We start from the raw sequence: 22,683 nt of genomic DNA on the forward strand, positions 1-22,683 counted from the left end.
GGTAAAAAATAAAAAAAACAATATCCACGTTTTCCCCACCCCGTGTGCAAAATGTGCCCTAAGAGCACCTTTTGTGCACGGCATATATATTTCCAGAACAATTAATAGACAACCTTTAAAAACGAAGCGCATGATATGTCCTCCGTGTGCGGACGGTGCGCGAAGCGCATCGTGCGTACATGGCCCATCGAGCGTCACGTGGCCCACCGTGCGTGCACGGCACTAACTGCGTAAAGTGGGCGCGCGGTGCTCACTGTGCGCGCACGAAACGAACTGCGTAAAGTGGGCGCGCACGCCACGAACGGCGTAAAGTAACTTAGCATTTAAAAAACCCTACAAATTCACTGAAAAAACCATAGGTTTCACACACGTTATAGTTAGGAATTAGCATTTAAAAAACCTTGCAAATTCACTGAAAAAACCATAGGTTTCACACATGTTATACTTAGCTGGACATTTCACTCGTAAAAAACCATTGAAATTCCCCCGTTATAGTTAGTGCAGGCAACTATAACTCACGCGACCGCAATCCTCTGCTGATGCTAATACTGTATTTAGACACTTATTTGCCCATGTCTTCTTCCATTAAATTTTAGCTATACATATATTACAAATATTTTTTTTTCATAAAGACACATATGTCATCAGCAGAGGATTGCGGTCGCGTGAGTTATAGTTGCCTGCACTAACTATAACGGGGGAATTTCAATGGTTTTTTACGAGTGAAATGTCCAGCTAAGTATAACATGTGGGAAACCTATGGTTTTTTCAGTGAATATATATATATATATATATATATATCATTGCTGTGCTAGCTAGAAGTTGCAAGGTCTTCCATGTGTCTCAATCACTCCCATGTTCTTCAAACCACTCTCTTTTTCTCCTCATATCTTTCGGAAACACTCAATCTGCCTAGCTCACACCTCTTCTCTTTCCTCTTCAGCGCCCTCTTTTTAGTCTCTCTTGCACATACTTCCTTGTATCTCCTTTCTTTAACTTTAATTCTGTCAATGTTTTGACAGCTGAGTACCTTCTTCACATACTTTCACATATCATCATAATTACAATTGCCACACCTGACAATGGCTCCCTGTGCTTTTAGAGAGGCCAATCAATGGATGACCTACTGACAAGCACTGTGATACATTTGCATTGCATTTGACCTGAGCTCTACAGCTCTCAATTGTAGCTCACCCACAACCTGAACTCGCAGCTACATAAGAGTGACTCTTTTCATACCGCACACTACAAATGAGTGATATAGTGCATGAAAAACTACAGAAGCACGCCATCCTGGAAAAAGCTAATACTCTTAGGGACTGCAAGACTAAGGAAAAAGTGAAGTGTAGAAGAAACAACATTGCTGTTCCCATGCTGAGAGGGCAGTGCCTATTTTTGCTGTATAGTGCTGTCTTTGACGGAGAGAGTCAAGGGGGGCCCAGACAATTACAGATGGGGCACCTCCCATTTCCCTCCTTCAGTGATGGCACTACTCTCAGGGTGATGCTACTGTAAGACTCATTAATTAGGTGAGGAATCTGTGAGATTAGGTTTGAATCAGAAGAAAATATTCCTTATCTGTCGTTACTATATTTCTGATGGATACACATTCATCCTGCAGATTTCTCACTACCCTCCTTCATCTGCCATTAGCTAGTGCCATGAGTAATAAGATCCTAAAGTATGCAAACATATTGGACGCTGCATTTGTAACAGTTCTGGCTCTACTGGTTCCTCTCCGCATGCCTCAATAAGGAGTGGAAAAATATCAGGAAGTGACAACAGTGAACTCATGAGCGCCTAATATAAGTATGTGACTTCACTTCTGGAAGCGGAGTCAAGGTTGTATTAGAATGGGGACGCCCAGTAGCGCTGAAAACTCATTGCAGAGAAATAAAGGTTTTCGAAACCAGTCTGAAGCCTGGAGGGGGTATTCAAAAGGCAAGAAATTTACAAGAAAGTTATTTATCCACCAGAAATACTGCTGCCAAACGTAAGTACCCAACTAGATTTGCTCTGGATTGTATAAATAATAAATATTGTATCTATACACTGGTGCAGAGATTGATCAATCCCGAATTGTTCTATGTCTAATGGAAGAGGCTTGTCCAAATCCAAAGCTGTGTTACTTTACATTCTGTAATGAATAATGGAAAATAAACAGGTACCAGAATTCAATGAAAAAAAAAATAATGGATAGATTATTTGCTTGCACTACCGTAACATGAGCAACACTTCTTTCTGGGATTCCAAATCGACTTCCTTCGAAGCCAATAAAAGGCCAGCTATGCCCATATGCATGCTGATAGCATACACTTGCATTCAAAGATACAAATGGACAGACTCAGACTCCTGCATACTGCCATATTACTACAAACCCTGGGCGGACAACTATACTACGCTCGTGAAGTTTGCGTAGTTTGTGCTACTTCGCGATACGCAAATTGCACGTAGCACAGTACAAAATCGCATAGCGTAGCATAGTTGGCATTTTTGCTCACTCGTGGTCCTCAACGTCAAGTTGGCTACCGCGAGCAAGCAAAATGACATCCCGGCGAGACTTTTTCCTCATTCACGATCAGCGAGCGTGGAAAATAAACCTCCCGGCGAGATTCTCAACACAGGGAGGTCAGGTTTCTCATTGCGAGTGGTCGCATATGCTCACGACCGCTCGCGATGAGAAACTACCAGTCCGCGTTGAGAAAGCTGCTCCTCGAGTAAAAATCTACTCGTGCGGCAGAAAACGACAGCTCGCACTGTGCAGGATGCTGTTTTCAATGATTGCACAGTGCGGACAAACATCTGGCACAGTGCAATCATTGCGAACAGCACACTATGCAGTTCGCGTAGTGCTACGCATATCTCGCATAGTGCGAAGTGCACTTCACGTTCTACGCGTAGCGCTACTACGCGAATTACGCCCAGGGTTAATTACTACAGTAACTTATCATTGAAGCCAACCACTTGTCAAAACTGTCTCTTAAGCACTGTTGAAAACAAGAAATTAATAACTCTGTATTTCAGGAAGTGACAACAGCAGTACATAAAGGGGTAATCCTCCGGTGACGTGAGGATACCTGGCTTTGAAGAGAAGGAAAGGCTAGTGAGTGGCAAAAAGCAATAGAGGTACAACACATGTAATTTTGGAGACCCCATGTGAGTAGGTGTGAAAGTAAACTAAATGGAGTGGTGACAACCAACAACAGTTGGCAGCAGCAGGCAACTGATGAGGATCGATGCATGGAATCTGAGAGTACAAATCACAGTATGGATCCAAGAAAAAAATGGTTTGAAGCCACACCTGAAGTGTGGAAATGCCACTGAAGCAATTAGAATACTTGGAAGTCCTGCTGAGTATCTTGGACATTCACTTTACACTTCTAGGTTTGAATGGGTCTTGTCCACTCTCAATAAAAACAATACATAAAAAATATAAAAACGAACTGTTATTAACCTCATTCAGGTCTATCCTTTATCCTGCCAAGAGGCCTTACACTGTGAAGAGATTAAAAATTGCAAGCGCTTCTTACTCAGTCCAGCATAGTTTGTCAATCAGCTCTTTCATCGTCATCTTGTCCCACTCCTCTGCATGTGGGGCTGCCCATGGTGCTTCTTTTGGAATCTATGGAGACAAGAGTATTTTGAGTATACTACGCATTCACACAGTAAAGTAGTGCTTACACTAGCACTGACTGGAGTAAAATACTCCAACAATGACACAACTGCAAGTTGTCAATTTCCACTAGCGAGAGAAACCCTACTTGAGGGTAGCGGAAAACTCCCTCTTGTGCCCGTTTACACACTCACTTGACATATCATGCACAGCAAAAGTGTGCATGGTACGTCAGTGACAGGCACACAGATTTACTGCACTAGGACCGCCTAGACATTTGGCAAGCCAAATCAAGGTTTGAGTAAAAAATATTAAATGTTCTTTTGCAAAGTGTGAATAAAGGGACTTCTGATTTTAATTAAATGCTGGCATCAAAACAGCTGTTTCAAATACTTTCATAGAACTCAAGTCAAAACATTTCCTCATCTGAGCTGGGGGTACAATCTCCTAGATGTACATGTGTAAAATACACTTATGCATGGAAAATAAGCTTTGTGAATCAGGCTCAAAAATACTGTGGGAAATCCGGCTGGTAGGCTTAGAAGATAAGTGGTCACTCTGTTGAGGAGAACTTTGACTGAGCTCCCATACTGCTTAAATGGGACCCACAAGAGCAAACTAATTTAACAAAGAGTGTTAGTGAGAAATGTGTAAAAGCATATCCACCAAACTACAATGCACTAAATCCCCAAAAAAGGCCCAAACTAATTATGGTATAGTGATAAATGTTTAATTAGAAAAAGTAGCAACCAAAAAACGAAAATATATGGAATAGAAACAATATATAACGGTGAAATAATAGAAAATGAAGCTGAAATGTAAAGGCACTCAATATTACTCCATAGAAAGTAAAAAACAATTAGACGAAATAGCTAATGGCGTCATTCATAGTGCCATATTGCAATCAGATGCAAAAAGCAGCCTGGTGAAGTACAATTTTCGCATGGTAATCTGACTTTTTTCCCAATTCCAATATCTATAGTGTGCAATTCACAATATTGTATTAAAACAAAGTGCAACCATTTTTGTGTGGGGCATTTCCATTCATTAGCACTCCTTATGGCGCACAATTTACTCCAGGCTCGAGCCCCAGAAAATTAAAAGTGCATAAACCTGGGGACTGTCTACTGTCTGCAAGTTGAGGAAAACCATTGATTGTAAAACTGGCACAAAACATGTGTGCACCCGGTTTTACAAATGCCATGGTACACAGAATGAGGCAATACTTGTCTTCACAAAGATCCCACAAAAATCCATGCTCTTAATTAGCTTGACCGGCATGCGCAAATGCCCAGACAGGAGTTGGCCTTTTTAACCAGTTGACAATTTTTACATTAACTTTAGAAACCTTTTAGATCAGAAATCCATACAGAGGCAAAATCCTAGAGACTCTATGTGAGAAGGGAAGCACAACCTCTGATCTGCTCTGCACGAGCCCTCTGTGGGTGGGATCAAAGGGGTTCTCATGGCTGAAGCTTGATGAAAGGGCCTTTTGATCCAGGATGGATCTTCCTTCCGTCAGTGTTTTTGTTATGGAGTTTCTGAAGCTATGTTCAGGTTAGTCAGCCAAAAAACCTGGGAGATCGTATTTGGATACCTTTGATTCTATGCCACAGTCAGAGATTATTTTTCTTTATTGAAAAAACACTGAGTAGAATAGGTGATTCTTTAGTCTGATGAGGTTGTGGCCTGGAAGGAAGGGTGCTCTGGGGTCTTCTTCGTCTTCTGCAACTAGGAAATATGATTTGTTTGCCCAGTGTGATGGAACTTTTAAGGGAAATATTTCTTGTATGTCTTTGAAGCAATTCCTGGGTAAAAGTGCCTCGCGAGGCGAAGAAACTAACTGTACAGTGCAAACAAAGTGCTAAATGATCCTGTATTACTGTTCATGGAACTACCTTTCACAGTTCTTAGATGGAATCATTCAGTCACAGCTCAACATTAGGGAAGCCACACTCTTCTTTTCTTCTGATTTTATTCTGAGGAAAGATGGATTCCAAATGGGTTCTTAAAGAGAGCAAGATAGTTTTTAATTGGAAGGTGCCACCAAACTATAACCAAATGTCCCTGAGGTGTACTCTCTACCACTTTCTCAACAGTATGGTGTAGTTCCTTGTAAAGGTTAGTATCTTATGCCAGAGGAAATATCTCAGAGATCTTTGGATATGAAATCCAACATGATGAAAGGCTTACTAACAAGAAAGATCTCTTCCTCTCTCCACACCAACCCCTTAGTGCCCAAGTCTCCCCCCGTGAACAGCATAGGAAAGCTGTAGGAAAACCTTCACAGTGTTCCAACTGGTTACAGTCTGAATTTATTCCGTGATCTATCAGTATCGACCAGTATGAATTTCAAAGTGGGTATACAAGAAAAACAAATACAATTTATTACTTTAAGTGGTGTCTGCTAGTAGCACATTTATTAATTATTTATTTAGGGTATTTATAAAGCCCATCACTCATGGCGCTGTAACACTCCCACTCACCTTAGCAGGAACAAACTCCACAGAAGACATCTTAAAACTGCTGAGGGATATTATCCTTAGAACAACCATCTTTTCAATTTATTTCTGAATTGGAGGCAATTATCAGTAAGACGGAGGTCCAGAGAAAGAGAATTTAGCTGGAATTCCAGATTAAGAAACTGTGAAATCTTGATTGCATTTCCTGCAGCCATTCACCCATGTCTGAGTGCAGTAGTGTGAAAGGTAGTACGAGAGACTAGATGAAAGCATGAAAACTGCATGGTAAGCGTTTGGAAACGTTAATGCCACGAGATATATTAACAACTGAAAGCATAATTCGTTTTAATCTCCCCACTGTAAGCCTGATTTTATATACATTGTTGATAAGTAAATTAAGAGTTATGATATATCTGTTTTGTAATCAATGTATGATGTTTGACTGATAAATAGGTTGTTAAATGAGTATATTTTCAAGAGGCTTGGGGGGCATGTCTTGACTAGGACTCCTGTTATTTTGGCCCTCTCTTTAGTTTCTAGCTCTCGAAACTCATCCAGCTCTGAAGGGACCTCGGTCTTGGAATGTGTTCTTCTTTTTGACAAAATTGTTAAACAAGTATTGATGAGTACAGTTATTTTGTGTGACTTGTATTAGATTAACAAATTTCTCCCACAAGTGAGGGAAGTGCAGTTTCTGCTGGTTTTGGTGCCTTTGCACTTCCTCATCACATGACCTTGCCATCTCCCTCTACCCAACATCCACACCTTGTCCATAGCTTCCTGCATGCCATCTTCAGAAGGCTCCATCCTTGTGTTTTTGCTTCCCTTTTGGCTTCCCTTCCCTTCAGTTTTATTTCTGCTCCCCCAGTGGCATGCAGGCCATTAATCCAGGAAAATGGAAGTGACTTCAAGGGTGTCTTATGTGTTGTCTTCTATGTTTCAGCCTGGTTTAGCCTCGAAAGACATTGGATCAGAATACCTGCTCCCCTGCTGACCACGAGGCTAGTCGGTTGTCAAGGCAGCTGTCCCTCACACAACTTAAGGCAAGACCCTCCCTGAGCCTCCCCCCAAAGATAACTACCTTCCTTATGGAATACCTCTCTTATGTATAGAACACCACCACCCAGAGCAGCTCCAATAAATACCTAGTAAAACAGCTGAATGTCAGCTCTCCCTTTATCTCCTGTCTATGTGTAAAATATCTCTGAAGTGCATGGGGAGCCAAATGGTGAATCTGACCATTAGCATGTGGAAACTGATTTCTGTTTCAGTGCATTTATCTTTTTGATTCACTCTAGCTAGACAAATATTACATCTCTCATACTTCAAGAAATACAGGGACCTATGAATTCTATTTGAAAGATTAGGTGTTTCAAACTCCCTGATTGATTGATTGAAACACAACTATATAAATGCTCTTAAGTTGAACAGTGTATCTGCCACTAGGACTCAGCTAATACTTCAGAGCCCAACTGTAAGAACCTTTTACTTAGTCCCTTGGGCAGCCAGGGGTTACTGTACTATGACCGAGAATGTGAGGCCGTTTACAACGGGTGTCCTGGGGTCACAGTAGTGTTAAACCCAAACTAAATGACCAAGTACTCCGTTTTAGCACTTGATTCTAAGAATGTATCAGAGGTGAACAGTCAAGTTCTTACTCACAGAGGTTATGTAAGTTTAGACACTCAAAATATAGTCAACAACGTAATACCAGTCGATAGAGTTAGTATGCCAGTCAGTACTTTACTTTATAAATGAAAAGTAGAATCTTACAAAGAAAACGTGAGGGATATAACACCTATGCGCCCACAGTTATGATCGCAAAGACTATTATAGAGTTTAAGTACCAAGCGCTATAAAAAAAACTTAACATGAACACTTTCGGCCAGTGTTATTTAATGAATGATATTGGCAAAGCTGAACCTGCAAGTCGATAGTGAAACAAAGACAAACAACTAGTTCTTGCTAAGGATCACATAACCAAACATTGGCACTACACCCCCTTCTGCTAAGGATACACTTCAGAGCAAAATGGTTCTTAATACTACATTTCAAGGTGGATGTAACGGTTGAGTCTTTGACTTGCAGATTTAGTTTCAGGACCTGATAAATCAATATTAATCGCATTTCCATACACCTACCCTGAAATCTTTCTGGACCCTTAGAGCATTCTAAAAAAAACTGAAGTTCCATTATGATCCTTAAAAGCAACATCCATTTTTATCTGGAGGCAGCTTCATGGTGTCTGGTACCCAATGTCAGGGAACAGTCCACTGAAATCCTACTAGTCTAATCACCACTAAGCTAGTATCAGGGGACAGTCACCACTAAGCTAATATCAGGGGACAGTAGCAGGTCTAGGTGCCAACACACAGAGATACTCATCTAATGTTACAGAAGTTTGGAGAAGGCCTGTACTTCAAATTCCACTGGTAGCAGAAATTCGGGTTGTACAGTACCAATGGGGATGGTGGCTCCCACCAATAGGAGGGACAAAGCAAGGAATAATGCAGGTCCTGTGGTCATGGTTTCAACAGCTACTAGTTGTGAAATTGACTGGTTTAGAACCATAACACCAAAGGTTCTGGAATCAGGGTTGTTTGGAACCAAACCAGGAGAAGGGGCTCCTTATAAGTTTTGTTTGTGCAGGCCCTGGCAGTGATGTCAGTGAGGGGTAGAGCTGAGACCTCCAGAACACATGTGGCAAGTGGTTCCTGGGTGACGCCATCTTGTAGAATCCCAGAATGCTGTGTCTGGAGGACAGGACAAGAGCGGAGAGGTGATGTAGAACATCAGGTTAAGCCAAAGGTGCACCCCAGTTGGAATGGCCCGCACCTACTTAAAAGGTCCTGCACAGGGCGGAAAAGCTTTCTCTTGGTTGTGCTTTTCTGCTGGATACCGGGACAGGAGGCTGACACATTGGACAATTGGAAGGAATAAATCCCTGACTGTCATCTGGACTAATGACACTACACCTAATTGACCCCATCCCTGAGCCCCAAGAAGCTGTGATGGAGTGCAATCACACTCCCAGTGAAGGCGGCAGGGAGCCCAGTATCCCATCCCTGGATCTCGGTTGCCTAAAGGAGGAAGGGGGAGTATCACCGCACTCCCCTCATGTGGCCGGCCCTTCCCGTTACCCACGGTCGTGTCTGGGGGGAACAGGAAGGCCAGCCATCAAACATGCTTGTGCCCACAGGAGCTGGCAGGCCAGAATGTAGCTGCTGGCTCCTACAGCAGCATGCCAGAGTGCTGGTCGCTTGGCGAGCTAGCGGGTGTGGGCTCTCCAAGCAGCCCCCCATTGCGGAAGGCTGCACGCATGGTGCCCTGTTGCCACCAGGCACCCCAAGCAATGAAAGTGTGGGGCGAGGCCACAACCCCAAAATCTATGAAAAACAAAGAAAAGAAGACACGGCTCTCCCCGGCACAGCGGGAGAGACAATAATTTTAAAAATGCACGGCCCTCGTGAGGAGAGTCCCGTAATGCCCTTTGGGACATGCCTGTTCTGGCCTGTTTGGCTTGCTTGTTTGTTGCATTGTAGTGGCCCCAGGACGACAGGGTCACCAACAAAAGGATGCAAAAGTGTAGAGGGAGCTGCATATAGGGACAAGGTAATGTTTAGGCATGTGAGTTGTGGTACTGCTCTCTCTCCCCGTTTGGGAGGGGTGAGAATCATTACGCAATGTCATCAAGAAGTATTTTCATCAGCTGGTGTATATTTGTAAATTGCTACATAGCATTGAGTGTGTACTAAATGTACTTTCTCCTTTTCCCAAAAAAAACCCACAGACTGGACAATCATTTATTGAGTGTTTATATTGTGTATCTGTGAATGATGATTAATAGCCCACACCACCGTCCTAGAGTAGGCCTTGGACGGCTCTCCTTCGCTACCCTATGAGAGCCAAGCGCTACAATGGGGTGTTTGGCTGTTAGTGGAGGAAAATGTAGACCCATTACTTATGCAGGTAACACAACTAATGACTAATCTTCTAAGAATGCCTCACGGGTTTCCACAGTCAGCAGAGCTCTGTACTTGTTTGGTATGTGGTAACTCATCCTGAGAAAATTCATTATCACTTTTTCCACCAGGGAGGCAGGTCTTCCTCCTTGTACTGTTGTCTACAGAGTGGTTTCTTCAGATGTAGCTCAGATTTGTGCCTATTGTGGAAGTAGGATAACAACTAGCAACATTCAATCATTGGATCACAAGCTTGTCTCAGCTACATTGGTGTGTGACTCCTCCTCCTTGAATGCTGGAAACACATAGACTACTCTTTTGGTCAAGAGACTGAATTCTCATGGCTAGACCTAATTAATTAGGTCTTGTGCAAACATTGAATTTTTGGGTGATCCTGAAAACTGGGAGAGGGGTTATGAAAAATGCATGATCGGCATATACAGAATATTCTGGTTATGGCAGCGGTAGGCAGAGGGCCAGGTAGAGCTTTGGCAGAAAACTGCAGCTTCTTCAAATAGGCTGGTGGCATACCTCCCTACCCCAGGCAAACATCAGTATTTGGATAGGGACAAAAAGGGTAAACAGGGTTGGCTCCCAGGTCCAGGTCTAGCATTGATCAATTGCAGCATAGCATAAATCCAGACATTTCAGGGCACACAGACTTGGGGGGGGGTGGGGGGGGGGAATTTAAAGGTTAGGCAGATATCAGTGAAGCAGCATTTCTGAAAATTCAACATTTCAGTTTTTTTGGGTGGGACTGCTTTTTCCTCCAGATATGATGACAAAGGTCCATGCCACACACAGCACAATTATCCCACAGGTTACACAGATCTAAGGAATTTGGTATGAGACAGCAGAGCACTCCACAAGGATAAGAAGTAATCAGAGGCTATAATATCTCACAGCAGGGTTATCCTTCTGGTGACACGTTTCACAGATACTAGCTTCATACAGCAGATACTTCTTTCATGTGGCAAATCACTCCTAGGCGTTAGATATTGGACATCCAAGATATATCTCAGGTTTTAGAAATCATACAAACTCATATGACATAGAAATGCAGGTGTTGGTTTTAGATAGCAGAGCTATGCCTCATGTGGCATAAAACCTATAGACAAAAGAGCTAGCTCTCAGGCTACAAAGAGATGGCACTTTCTGGCCTTTGATTGCAAAGCTGTTGCCTCAGTTGGTGCTCAACTTAGACCGTAGGGTTTAGATCCCAGAGGTCTATCACTGGCCTAAAACAGAAAAGCTATCTCTTAGGTTATGCATATCTAACTATCAGAGCCCTTAGAAAGTAGGGTTGCACTGCTTCTGTTTAATGACTGATGAACATAACAGCACTAGAAAATCGTCAGATGCTCTGATTCACATATACAGTCGCCATGGAGCTGATACGTTCTGGCTAGAATCTCTGTTCCTCAGTGGCCTGACCACTTTTTGCTCCACCGTGTCCATCCTCTAATCGATACTACATTGTGGATTTTCTGCATTCATAGTTCAATTTAGTAATCTTACTTACATTGTATTAATTTCACCTAAGCAGTCAATCAGGATCTTACAAAGAGCAAAGCCTTATGGCACACTGTATCTCACACTCCACCTCTTCTTATCTCTGTGTATACTATACATTTTTCTTCCTCTTTCGCTGTAAATTTAGAAGCTTTCTTCTTCAGACTCACTTTAATCCAAATACAGAGCTGTGAGGGTGGTGTGGGTCCCTAAAACATGGAAGCCCTATAAATGGGTCAGTGTTTTAGACACACTGAGCCAGTAACACACTAACTGCACCACCAGAACCAGCGTGCAGGAAGTTATTTCTGTTGTCAATTTAACACATTTTAAATCCTAAGAATGTTGAGGATGTTACTAACAGAGGGCCAGATGTATAAAGCATTTTTCCCGTCATGAATTGGGCCATTTGCAACCGAAAAAATGCTTTTCCGAATGTACAAAATGTGATTCTGTAAGTTGTTACCGAATCACAATTTGAATTTGCGATTCGGTATTTGGAAGGGGCATGTTTAGAGCGTCCCTTTAAATACTTAATCAGTATGGTATGTATAACTGTTTTGTGTCCAAGTTCTCTTTGCAAAACAGTAATAATTTACTACCAGTTTAAAACTGGTGGTAACTCATTCGCAAAGGGGAAGGGGTTCCCAAGGGTCCCCTTCCCCTTTGAGAATATTGAAAAAATATATTTTAAGAGCAGGCAGTGGTCCCACTCTAAGAAATGAAACTTCAATATTTAATTTTTTCTTTTCAAACGCATCCTGTTTTCCTTCAAGTAAAACGGGCTGCATTTAAAAGATTAAAAAAAGATTGCTTTATTAAAAAGCAATCACAGACTTGGTGGTCTGCTGACCTAAGCAGGCCACCAGCCCTGTGATTCCTAATGGGTTGCAAACTGTGACATACCTCATTAATATAAATGAAGTAAGTTGATTTGCGACCCACAAGGAATCTCAATGAGTTTCATACATTAGGAATACCGATTTCCTAATTGCGATCCAGAAAGAAATGCAATTAGGAACTCAGGGCCTGATTTCGAGTTTGGTGCAGTTGAGCTGGCTCACCGCCGGCACCGCCGGCATGGTGCACAAACCCACGCAAGGATCACCCACCGTATTACGAGTTAAACTTGTGTACGGCGGACAGTCCTTGCCCTTTCCCATGGCTGTGCCTGTAAAACAGGCACCGCAATGGGAACGGCAAAAAAGTTCACATACGGCATGTCCGGTGACATCCATGTCGTGCTGGAACTTTGTGGGAGAACAGACAGACCCCCCTAAATTAATTCCTATGGTGGGTGGGGGGGCATCGGGCCCTGTAGGGCCCCCTTTGTTCCTGCACCGCCAGTGTTTTCATGGCGGTTCTCCTGCCATGAAATGTCTGGCGGTGCAGGAACTCGTAATATGCTCAGCTGGACTGTGCCAGTCCCGCTGAGCATACTACATTGTGGTGCACATCTGCCACCACCAGGGAACTGTTGTTCCCTGGTGCAGCCAGCGGTCCTCCGCTGAAACGACTTTGCGAGTCGTAAAGGCGGCAGATGGACCACCGCCACCATGAGTCTGTCAGTCTAGTGACTGCCAGACCCGAAATCAGGCCCTGAGCATTCCTAATGTTTGTACATCTTGCCCAGAATGTGCTAATATAACCCAGAATGTCTCTCATTAAACTCAGTATGCAGTGATGCATGAGCATTGTGTTATTACAAGCCAGGGAACATGTATTTACCCTTTTCTAGCAGAAAGACAAGCTACCCCTTAGCTTCCGCCCCCCCCACCACTAGTTAGTTATGCCGTTTCCCATATTGTGATGGAATACCCAGAAAACAGGCCAATTTGTTTCCAGATGCCCACAAGCTAGTCAGAGGTTTTTGTGGGGCCTGCACCAAAAACATCAATCAGGGCCCAACTGGGTTATCTTTCTCTATGCCAGGAAGCATGAGCGCCTAGTTTTATGTATTAAAGTGTCTTCTCTGGAAAGACAAAAAGCACATCAGCTCTTGCACATGTTGCCATCTAGAGGTATTTCTGCCTTAGCTGTCTCATCGTTAATGAATAGGGCTTTGCTTTCTGAGTGCGTAAAGATCATTTTTCAGCAGGACCAAGGGGACCCGATGCCCCAAAAAATAATTTCTTCTTTAAAAAAAAAAGCACTTTGGGAAAAAGATTGGAATATCTAATGGTAAAATCAAGTCTTTCATCAAGCTATCTATCTAAGCTCTGACTCAGGTATGAGGAGACACTTCGCTGCCACCATGGTCTCACGGCAGAACTCATGAAAAAGCAATAAGCATGCAATGCTGCCGGGTGAAGTTTGAAGTTGTGCATACAGCTGTTAAAAGGTAGCGCACAGCAAGTTGTTAAAACAATAAAAATGTTACAGGAATCGTGCAATATATTTACAGCTCTTCTATAGTTCCATTGTGGCTAGGCGCTGCTGGAATTACGCAATGCAGTTACAACCCAATGTTACATTGTGTCCGCCATGTGGCTGTGAGCAGGCACTGAACTACAAACCAACAAAGCAGACCCCATGGGCAAACAGCTTGGTCATGTTACTGGACGAATAGAAGCACTGACTAAAAATATGATCCAAGCACTCATCAAATGCAAATAAAAAGGCTGGAGTCAAGTGATAAGCTGCAAGTGTCTTTCAATGCCAGCTGGATCTCTCCCCATGACATTAAGGTAATTATAAAATAAATGAATAACCTGAAAAACGACACTGTAATTATATTCCCTTATAGTAAAGTACTAGCACAAGAGTAGAATAAGTTAGTAACTGAAACATGTTTAAAAAAATGTTTTTACAAACCATACCTCCATTCCCATGTGATCCATTGTCCTCCATAGGTTGTTGTAATCTAAGTAGGCAATAGGGTTCCATACGGGCGGGAACGCCCCCTTGAAAGGGTATGATTTGCCCTGGAAAAGAGAAGACAATGTGATAAATTCATCATTTGAAAACACAACATAACGCATCTTGGTAAAACATCACTCAAGAAACACACGGAACGTGCCTTTTTGGGGATAAAGATTTGATCTGTGCTCTGCTTCCCAAGGGCTTCACAGACCTCTGTCCTTTTAACACTTTAGACTCATACATCTCCTAACTTTCCTTTGAAATCATGCACTGCTGAATCTCGGTTTTCTCACGCAATCCATGAAGTGTTATGCAGGAGCGGGTAGATGTAATGTACTCCTCAACATTTATAATAATGCAGTAGAGCTCAGCGTGAGGGCAACTCTGACCTTGGCATTGCCCTGATGCCTCGAGGATACCATTCTTCACAATACATGTTACCAGTGATCTGTCTGAGGCTCAACTCATCAAGCAGCAATCATCAGGGAGGACCACCACTCAATACTAAGATCGGGTCAAAGCAGGAACAGACCTTGTTCCTGGCTGTTAATAAGGTACTCCAAAGCAACAAAATAAAATCCAAAATAACACTTGGAGGGACATATAAGTTGGGACTTGAAAATTAGATTATATAATCTTCTAGCGCCTATTTACCATCACTATCAGTAAAGAGAATACTCAAATTAGTATTTTCTCTATACAATGAGGGGTAGATTTACCAAAATGTCACGCAAGGCAGCACAGCAAGGCTACTTGCTGCACTGCATTGCATGACAGGCGGAGGGCAGAAAGGTGCTACATTTAACATTGTATGTTGCATTCCTATGCTCTTCTGGCGCTGGCGCCCTATGTGCTGCCTAACGCCAACGCAGGCACCCTTGCTCCATGGTACAAGGATGTTTTGTGCAGGAAGGGAGACCTTCCTGCACAAAAACAATCCTCAAATGCTTTTTCCTCTTTCTACTTGTGCCGCATATTGTAGCACACGTAGAAAGAGGAACAAGCATTGGCATAGCCAATAGGTCTCGCTTTTGGGACCTAATAAGTATTTAGTTATGCAACTGTTGTGTGTGTGTGGTTGTGTGTTTTTGTGGTTGTGAGTGGTTGTGTGTGGTTGTGGTTGTGTGTGGTTGTGTGTGGTTGTGTGTGTGGTTGTGTGTGTGGTTGTGTGTGGTTTTGTGTGGTTGTGTGTGGTTGTGTGTGTGTGGTTGTGTGTGTGTGGTTGTGTGTGCCTGTGGTTGTGTGTGCTTGTGGTTGTGGTTGTGGATGTGGTTGTGGGTATGGTTGTGGGTGTGTGTGTGCTTGTGGGTGTGTGTGTGTGGTTGTGGGTGTGTGGGTGTGGTTGTGGTTTTGTGTGTGTGATTGTGTGCATGTGTGGTTGAGTGTGTGTTGTGTGTGTGGTTGTGTGTGTGTGATTGTGGTTGTGTGTGTGTGAGTGTATGTGTGTGGGTGTGGGTGTGTGTGGGGGGTGTATGTGTGGGTGTGGGTGTTGGTGTGTGTGTGTGTGTGTGGTTGTTTGTGTGGTTGTGTGTGTAGTTGTGGTTGTGTGTGTGGTTGTTTGTGTGTGCTTGTGGTTGTGTGTGTGGTTGTGGTTGTGTGTGGTTGTGTGTGGGTGTGTTTGTGGTTGTGTGTGTAGTTGTGGTTGTGTGTGTGTGGTTGTGTGTCTGCTTGTGGTTGTGTGTGGTTGTGTGTGGGTGTGGTTGTGGGTGTGGTTGTGGGTGTGTGTGGTTGTGAATGTGTGTGGTTGTGGTTGTGTGTGGTTGTGTGTGTGTGGTTCTGTGTGTGGTTCTGTGTGTGTGGGGTTGTGGTTGTGTGTTGTGGTTGTGTGTTCTTGTGGCTGTGTGTGTAGTTGTGGTTGTAGTTGTGTGTTATTGTGTGTGTGTGGTTGTGTATGTGTTGGTGTGTGTGTGGTTGTGTGCTTGTGGTTGTGTGTAGGTGTGGTTGTGTGTGTGTGTGTGGTTATGTGTGTGTGTGTGTGGCTGTGGTTGTGGTTGTGGTTGTGTGTGGTTGTGTGTGTGAGTGGTTGTGGTTGTGTTTGTTTGTGGTTTTGTGTGTGTGTTTGTGGTTGTGTGTGTGGTTGTGTGTGTGATTGTGGTTGTGTGTGGGTGTGGTTGTGTGTGTGTGTGTTTGTGGTTGTGTGTAGTTGTGGTTGTGTGTGTAGTGGTTGTGTGTGGTTGTGTGTGATTTTGTGTGATTGTGGTTGTGTGTGTGTGTGGTTGTGTGAGGTTGTGTGTGTATGGTTGTGTGTGTGTTTGTGTGTGTGTTTGTGGTTGTGGTTGTGTGTGTAGTTGTGGTTGTGTGTGTGTGTGTGGTTGTGTGTGTGTGGTTTTGTGTGTGGTTTTGTGTGTGTGCTTGTGGTTGTGTGTGTGGTTGTGTGTGGGTGTGGTTGTGTGTTATGTGGGTGGTTGTGGTTGTGTGTGTGGTTGTGTGTTGTGGTTGTGTGTTATTTTGTGGTTGTGTGTGTGTGGTTGTATGTGTGTGTGTGGTTGTGTGTGTGTGGTTGTGTGTGTGGTTGTGTGTGTGGTTATGTGGGTGTGTGTGTGGTTGTGGGTGTGTGTGTGGTTGTGTGGTTGTGTGTGTGTGTGTGTGGTTGTGTGTGTGTGATTGGGTGTGTGTGGTTGGGTGTGTGGTTGTGTGTGTGGTTGTGGTTGTGGGTGTGGTTGTGTGGGTGTGGTTGTGTGTGTGCATGTGGGTGTGGGTGTGTGGGTGGTTGTGTGTGTATGTGGTTGGGGTTGTGTGTGTGAGGTTGTGTGTGTGGTTGTGTGTGTGTGCTTGTGTGTGTGTGGTTGTGTGTGTGTGCTTGTGTGTGGTTGTGTGTGGGTGTAGTTGTGCGTGTGGTTGTGGTTGTGTGGGTGTGGTTGTGTGTGGGTGGTTGTGGTTGTGTGTGTGTGGTTGTGTGTGTGTGTGGTTGTGTGTGTGGTTCTGAGTGGTTGTGGTTGTGTGTGTGGTTGTGGTTGTGTGTGTGCTTGTGGTTGTGGGTTGTTGTGGTTGTGTGTGTAGTTGTGGTTGTGTGTGTAGTTGTGTGTGTGTTATTGTGTATAGTTGTGTGTGTGTGTTATTGTGTGTGGTTGTGTGTGTGGTTGTGTGTGTGCTTGTGGTTATGTGTGTGTGGTTGTGTGTGTGTGGTTGTGTGTGTGTGTGGTTAAGGTTTTAGTCACTACTCAAAATGAAATCGATTTTATCAGCGTTGCCAGTGCTCCTTTATGTTTAATGCCCTAAATAAAACACAATGTTATAAGCAACAAAGGGCAGGCCGATAAGGGAAGGGGGAATGCGAGGAGTAGAGGGGAATGCGAGGAGCAGAGGAGCCAGAATGAAACTGATGAAAAGGAGCCAGAATGAAACTGATGAAAAGGGAGGAGGGAGATGCGAGCACAGCATCAAAGGGCTGGGCAAGAAGGGAGGGGTGGAATGCGAGGAGCAGAGGGGAATGCGAGGAGCCAGAATGAAACTGACAAAAAGGAGCCAGAATGAAACTGACGAAAAGGGAGGAGGGTGATGCACGCAGAGCATCAAAGGGCTGGGCGAGAAGGGAGGGGGAATGCGAGGAGCAGAGGAGCCACAATGAAACGGACGAAAAGGGAGGAGGGAGATGCGAGCAGAGCATCAAAGGGCTGGGCGAGAAGAAAGAGGGGAATGCGGGGAGCAGATGTGCACATGCACGTCATCGTGCACTCAAGCTTGTAGCCAGCAAATCCATGTGGGTAGCACTTTGAAAACTCACCTACTAAAGTCTCTCTGAGCAGCGCATGCACGCAGACTCAGCGAGACCTAAAAAACAAGATGAAATAAACATATTTCTCCTTGTTAAACCTCCACTGGGAAGGTGTAGAATTGTAATGCATTCCCAGGTTTACCACTCATGGTAAATCTGTGAATGTGCCAAAATTGATGGGTGGATGCATGGGAACACCCATGCTCCACTCATGTAACGTCTCCTTGGGGCAGAGTAACACAAAGCAGCAACTTGGCTACCTTGCATTACTCCAAAATAACCAAGCCACGCAGGGTCACACAAAGTTGCAGTGCATAGCTTGGTAAATCTCATTTTAGGTTTTGCATCGACAAGCCTCCCCTTGCATAGTGGGTGTAGTTGTGTGTGTGGTTGTGGTTGTGTGGGTGTGGTTGTGTGTGGGTGACGCAAAACCTTTAATAAATACGCCCGAGTGTCCTAAACTCAACCTTATTTCTTATGACTGCTTTCTTTCGGGAACAACGTTCCCAAGAAAATGGCCTATCCAATTAAAAAGGGCTATGTCAAGAACGCAATTAGTGATTTATCACGTTATTGGTGACTAAATCTTCCATGGTACACAATAGCACAGCAATGTGCCAATCTGCCATGGCACATTGATAAAGCATTCTCAATTACAGCTCTATAATTTCAAAACAATAGTGTGGTTAGGGAAAAGTATTGTGTCACTGAGTGAGCATAGCGACTGCGGACAGCTTCTTGAAGGGAACATTTCAAAGGGTTACACAAATTTTAAAGAAATTCCAGACTCCAGACCATTCAGCCCACCACCGCCAGACCTGCCCTTGGCATCCCCCGGCAAGAACACATCAGCCAACACCTACGAAGACTCCACTGGCTCCCCGTGGAGGAAAGAGTCACCTTCAAAATCCTCACCCTCGCCTACAAATGCCTACACAACAACGGACCCAAATACCTCAATGACAGAATCAACTTCCACATACCCAAAAGAAACCTTCGATCTTCCAACCTCGCACTGGCCACAACCCCGCGCATCCACAGAGCCAGAGAAGGTGGAAGATCCTTCTCTCACATTGCAGCTTAGACCTGGAATGAGCTACCGGCAGACATCAGACGCGCCCCCTCCCTGAACACCTTCAGGAAGACTCTCAAGACCTGTCTCTTCGGCTGGACAGACCTGCGGACCAACAGCGCCTTGAGACCCACACAGGCAAGTAGCACGCTTACAATTCCCCAGATTACTTGATTGATTGACAAATAGTTCTATATAAAGCACATTTTCCACGTTTTCTGTTTTCTAATATGATGGCCATCAAAGGTGGTTGTGAAGAGTGTCTCATATGTGTATCTAATGCTGCTGCCCATCCCTTTTTCTATCCTCAACCAATTTACAGTTCAGTCCACAGTATCCTCTATGGCAACCATTACTATTCAATGGATTTTAGTGTGGGGGACACCGGAAAAGTATGATCTCTCTCTGAATTAGGCCGGTACTCCTGCACCAAAATCCATTGATTACAAGTTTTATCCCCAGAATGAGAAATAAACACCCAGAGATACCGGATTCTTTACCTTGAGGTTTTTCCTGATTCCTGGGAGAAAACGACAGACATTTTCTGCTTGCTCTGTAGAGGATGTCAGGTCATGACAGGCTTCATCCTATCTATGGGGAGACTTGATTTTTCCCCCATGTTGTTGCAGTGCTCAGCTGCCTATGGCAACAACTTCTGCAACATCAAAGACAGGTCTAGATGTCTCTGGAATTTGATGTCTGCAATTTACAGAGCCGATGGTTCTTGACCCAGAGACACTTATAATTGAAGGAAGAAAAATTCCACTCGGACTAATTGCTCCAGGTGATATTCGACTTGTAACAGGCACCTAATCAGTTCATCTCAGTTTTCTCTGTATATTGTCATACTCGCACTCACACATCTATTTATTCCCTATGTCATCTCCAAGAAAGTTAATGCTGCAGGGAAAAAAACATGATATTGCAAACAAAAATAAAAAGAAGATCAAACCTACACAGCGCAATGTAAAATAAATGTTAACAATAGCGTCTCCCATTGATGGCCATGTATTTATGAAGGATACGCACAGTTTTGGTTAGAAGTGAAAAGCGTAATTTGTCTAACTTAGCCTTTCATTTTCCTAAATCCATACATCAATGGGCATATGTTATCAGCCACTAAGTGATAATTTATTTTTATTTCAAGTCTAGATATTATGAATGAGCTACGTAGGAAAGATGCCCACCCCAAGTTCCCTTTTTCAGAAATGTCCCTTACTTGTTGGCAATATTTCAAGTAGTAATTGTGATCTTTAATAGCCTAAGAAAATCAAAATTATGCAAACTCCTTTCAAAAAAATATCTATGTATGAAACACTGTATTATGACTGTAGTTTCCATTTTACTCTCTGGAGTACATAAAATAATTAAAATAAAATTTGTTTATAACTGATAATTTAATCAGATAGCAAGACTTCTCTATCTTGATTTCTCAGAAATAAAGGAAATTCAAGCTGCCCCATGCTATATACATTTTTAGATCAAATATGTTTTCTACAATTATTGTTTAAAAACATGGATCGCTTGTTTAAGGAGGAATATTCAAGGAAGGCAAAGATTAGCATGGTAAAGATGTTTCACAGATTCTCTGGGCAGAGAAGATTTAAGGCTGCTTGTTTCATGACAAGGATCAGGATTCAGATTACAACCTGTCATAAAAAAAACACCTTATGGCCCGCATTATACAAGATATCTTCAGTTTCATGAATCACTTGCCTTCAACAGGTCATTTATATTTTTAAATGAGGCGCTGTCCTCTGGAAGTATTTTACTTGGATAATGCAAGGTTTTAAGAACCTTGGTGGATTATTTAAACTGAATGACACATCATGATGAAGCCCTTTGATCTCTTTTGATGGCCTGGACCGACTCCAAGCCCCCATTTGTTTAATGACGTAATCATGATTGCGGCACACTGGATTGGCTGAATGAGTGCTTCTGATTATTGGCCACTGCAGATTCAAAATGTTGAGGTAAGGGCATGGCTGAAACGTGAGGCCATGGAAGACAAGAACATCCTTATAACATTCCCCTCTTCATCCAATTCAGATCCTCCAATGCGAGCTCCCTCAGCTTGTGCTCAGCCTCAACATGATTTCAATAGACATCTGAATAGACTATTGCTTTGGTAAATGACTGAGCTCTGTAATCTTCATTCACTGACCTTCAGTGGAGAAATGGTGCACCAGCAAGCTGGCAATCACCACTCAGTCACCACTCAGAAGCCTTTGTGGTACTCAGGGAACAAAAGACATGCAGGGCCCTTTTCTGGTCCTATAACGACACCTATGGATGGTTGAGGATGCTCGCCTTATCAGGTATATAAGACTAAGCTTGCGTTAGTGACACATAAATACATTTTGCAGAAGCTGCAGGGGTCTCTGCAAAGTGAGGGGACAGGAGCGAACAGCTCCGGCTCGTTCCCGTCCATTCTTTGTTACAGCCCTATTTCAGTCACTCGAAAACATCTTTTACCTCCCAGAAATGTGTTGCTGCTTCAACCATACTTCACAACAGCCTTCCATAAAGAAGGATCTGGGCCACTGATATCCTCAATTTGCAGCTGCTGCCTGCCCCAATAGGTGATATTGTGCACGGCAATGGAATTTAGGAATAGCTTAGAAAATTAATGAATGTTGCAATGAGGAGTTAACAATTCCCTTACTTTAACGTTATTATATTTTCTACATTCCACGGCTTTATGTAAAAAATAACAACCGAGAACTACTGGATATAAAACGTGCAGCATGATTTATCTTGCACAATGAGATTGTGTAATAAAGATTATAGACTGTATAACAGGGCGGGGATATATTACAGAGAGTACAGTGGCTGCTTTCCAAAACCATCTGCAATTTGTCAAGTCATTCCTGCAATTTATTAACCCAAGGATAACTCCTTCTGCTGACACACAAATTCATGTGAGCAATGGTGATGCAAAGTGATCATGTACAATGTATGAATACAATGCATTGCTGTATGCGTCCAGTATTTAGATAATATTGACTTTCTGTACCTAATTATTTTGGGGAGAAAACATCAAGCTGCCTGCCACTCGCCATGCAAACAGCATTCTTTTCCATATGCTAGCTGGAGGACATGCGAAGCTGGCTTGGCAAAAACTATAGAGGTCAACCAAGACTGATCTTGATTACACGTCGGTAAAAAGAACAACACCTGCAACACTGGGTTTGCACAACCTTGAAGCGGGTCTGGGCAGCCACCATGAGTTACCGCATTCAAGAGTCAGCAAGGACGTGCCAGATTTCTGCACAGGGTGCGAGCGTGGCTTCTATTGAGGGTGAGTGGCACAAAAACGGCAAAATACATTTTATCTGTGGTGATTAAAATCTGGACACCATTTCTGGCACCAAAAGATCACTGGAGACGTTTTTGGGTCCATCAGTTTTTGCTTCAGACTGAGGATTTTTTACAGTGCAACAGACAATACTGAAAGTACCAGATTCACTCATTGATATGTGGAA

The 22,683-nt window shown here is 43.3% G+C and overlaps 1 protein-coding gene across 1 annotated transcript in view; it reads right to left on the reverse strand.

Annotated features, from left to right (window-relative positions):
• LOC146805680 (amine oxidase [flavin-containing]-like) overlaps window positions 1–22,683 on the reverse strand; it is a 291,428-nt gene that overhangs the window by 135,004 nt on the left and 133,741 nt on the right. Inside the window, exons 4-5 of the mRNA XM_085622954.1 lie at window positions 14,369–14,473; window positions 3,531–3,622 (exon numbers count right to left, since the gene is read on the reverse strand). Coding sequence (XP_085479080.1) covers window positions 3,531–3,622; window positions 14,369–14,473 — 197 coding nt within the window. The remainder of the gene's footprint in view (window positions 1–3,530; window positions 3,623–14,368; window positions 14,474–22,683) is intronic.

The sequence above is a fragment of the Triturus cristatus genome, chromosome 8 (assembly GCF_964204655.1).
Source record: "Triturus cristatus chromosome 8, aTriCri1.1, whole genome shotgun sequence".
In the NCBI taxonomy this organism is placed as follows: domain Eukaryota; kingdom Metazoa; phylum Chordata; class Amphibia; order Caudata; family Salamandridae; genus Triturus; species Triturus cristatus.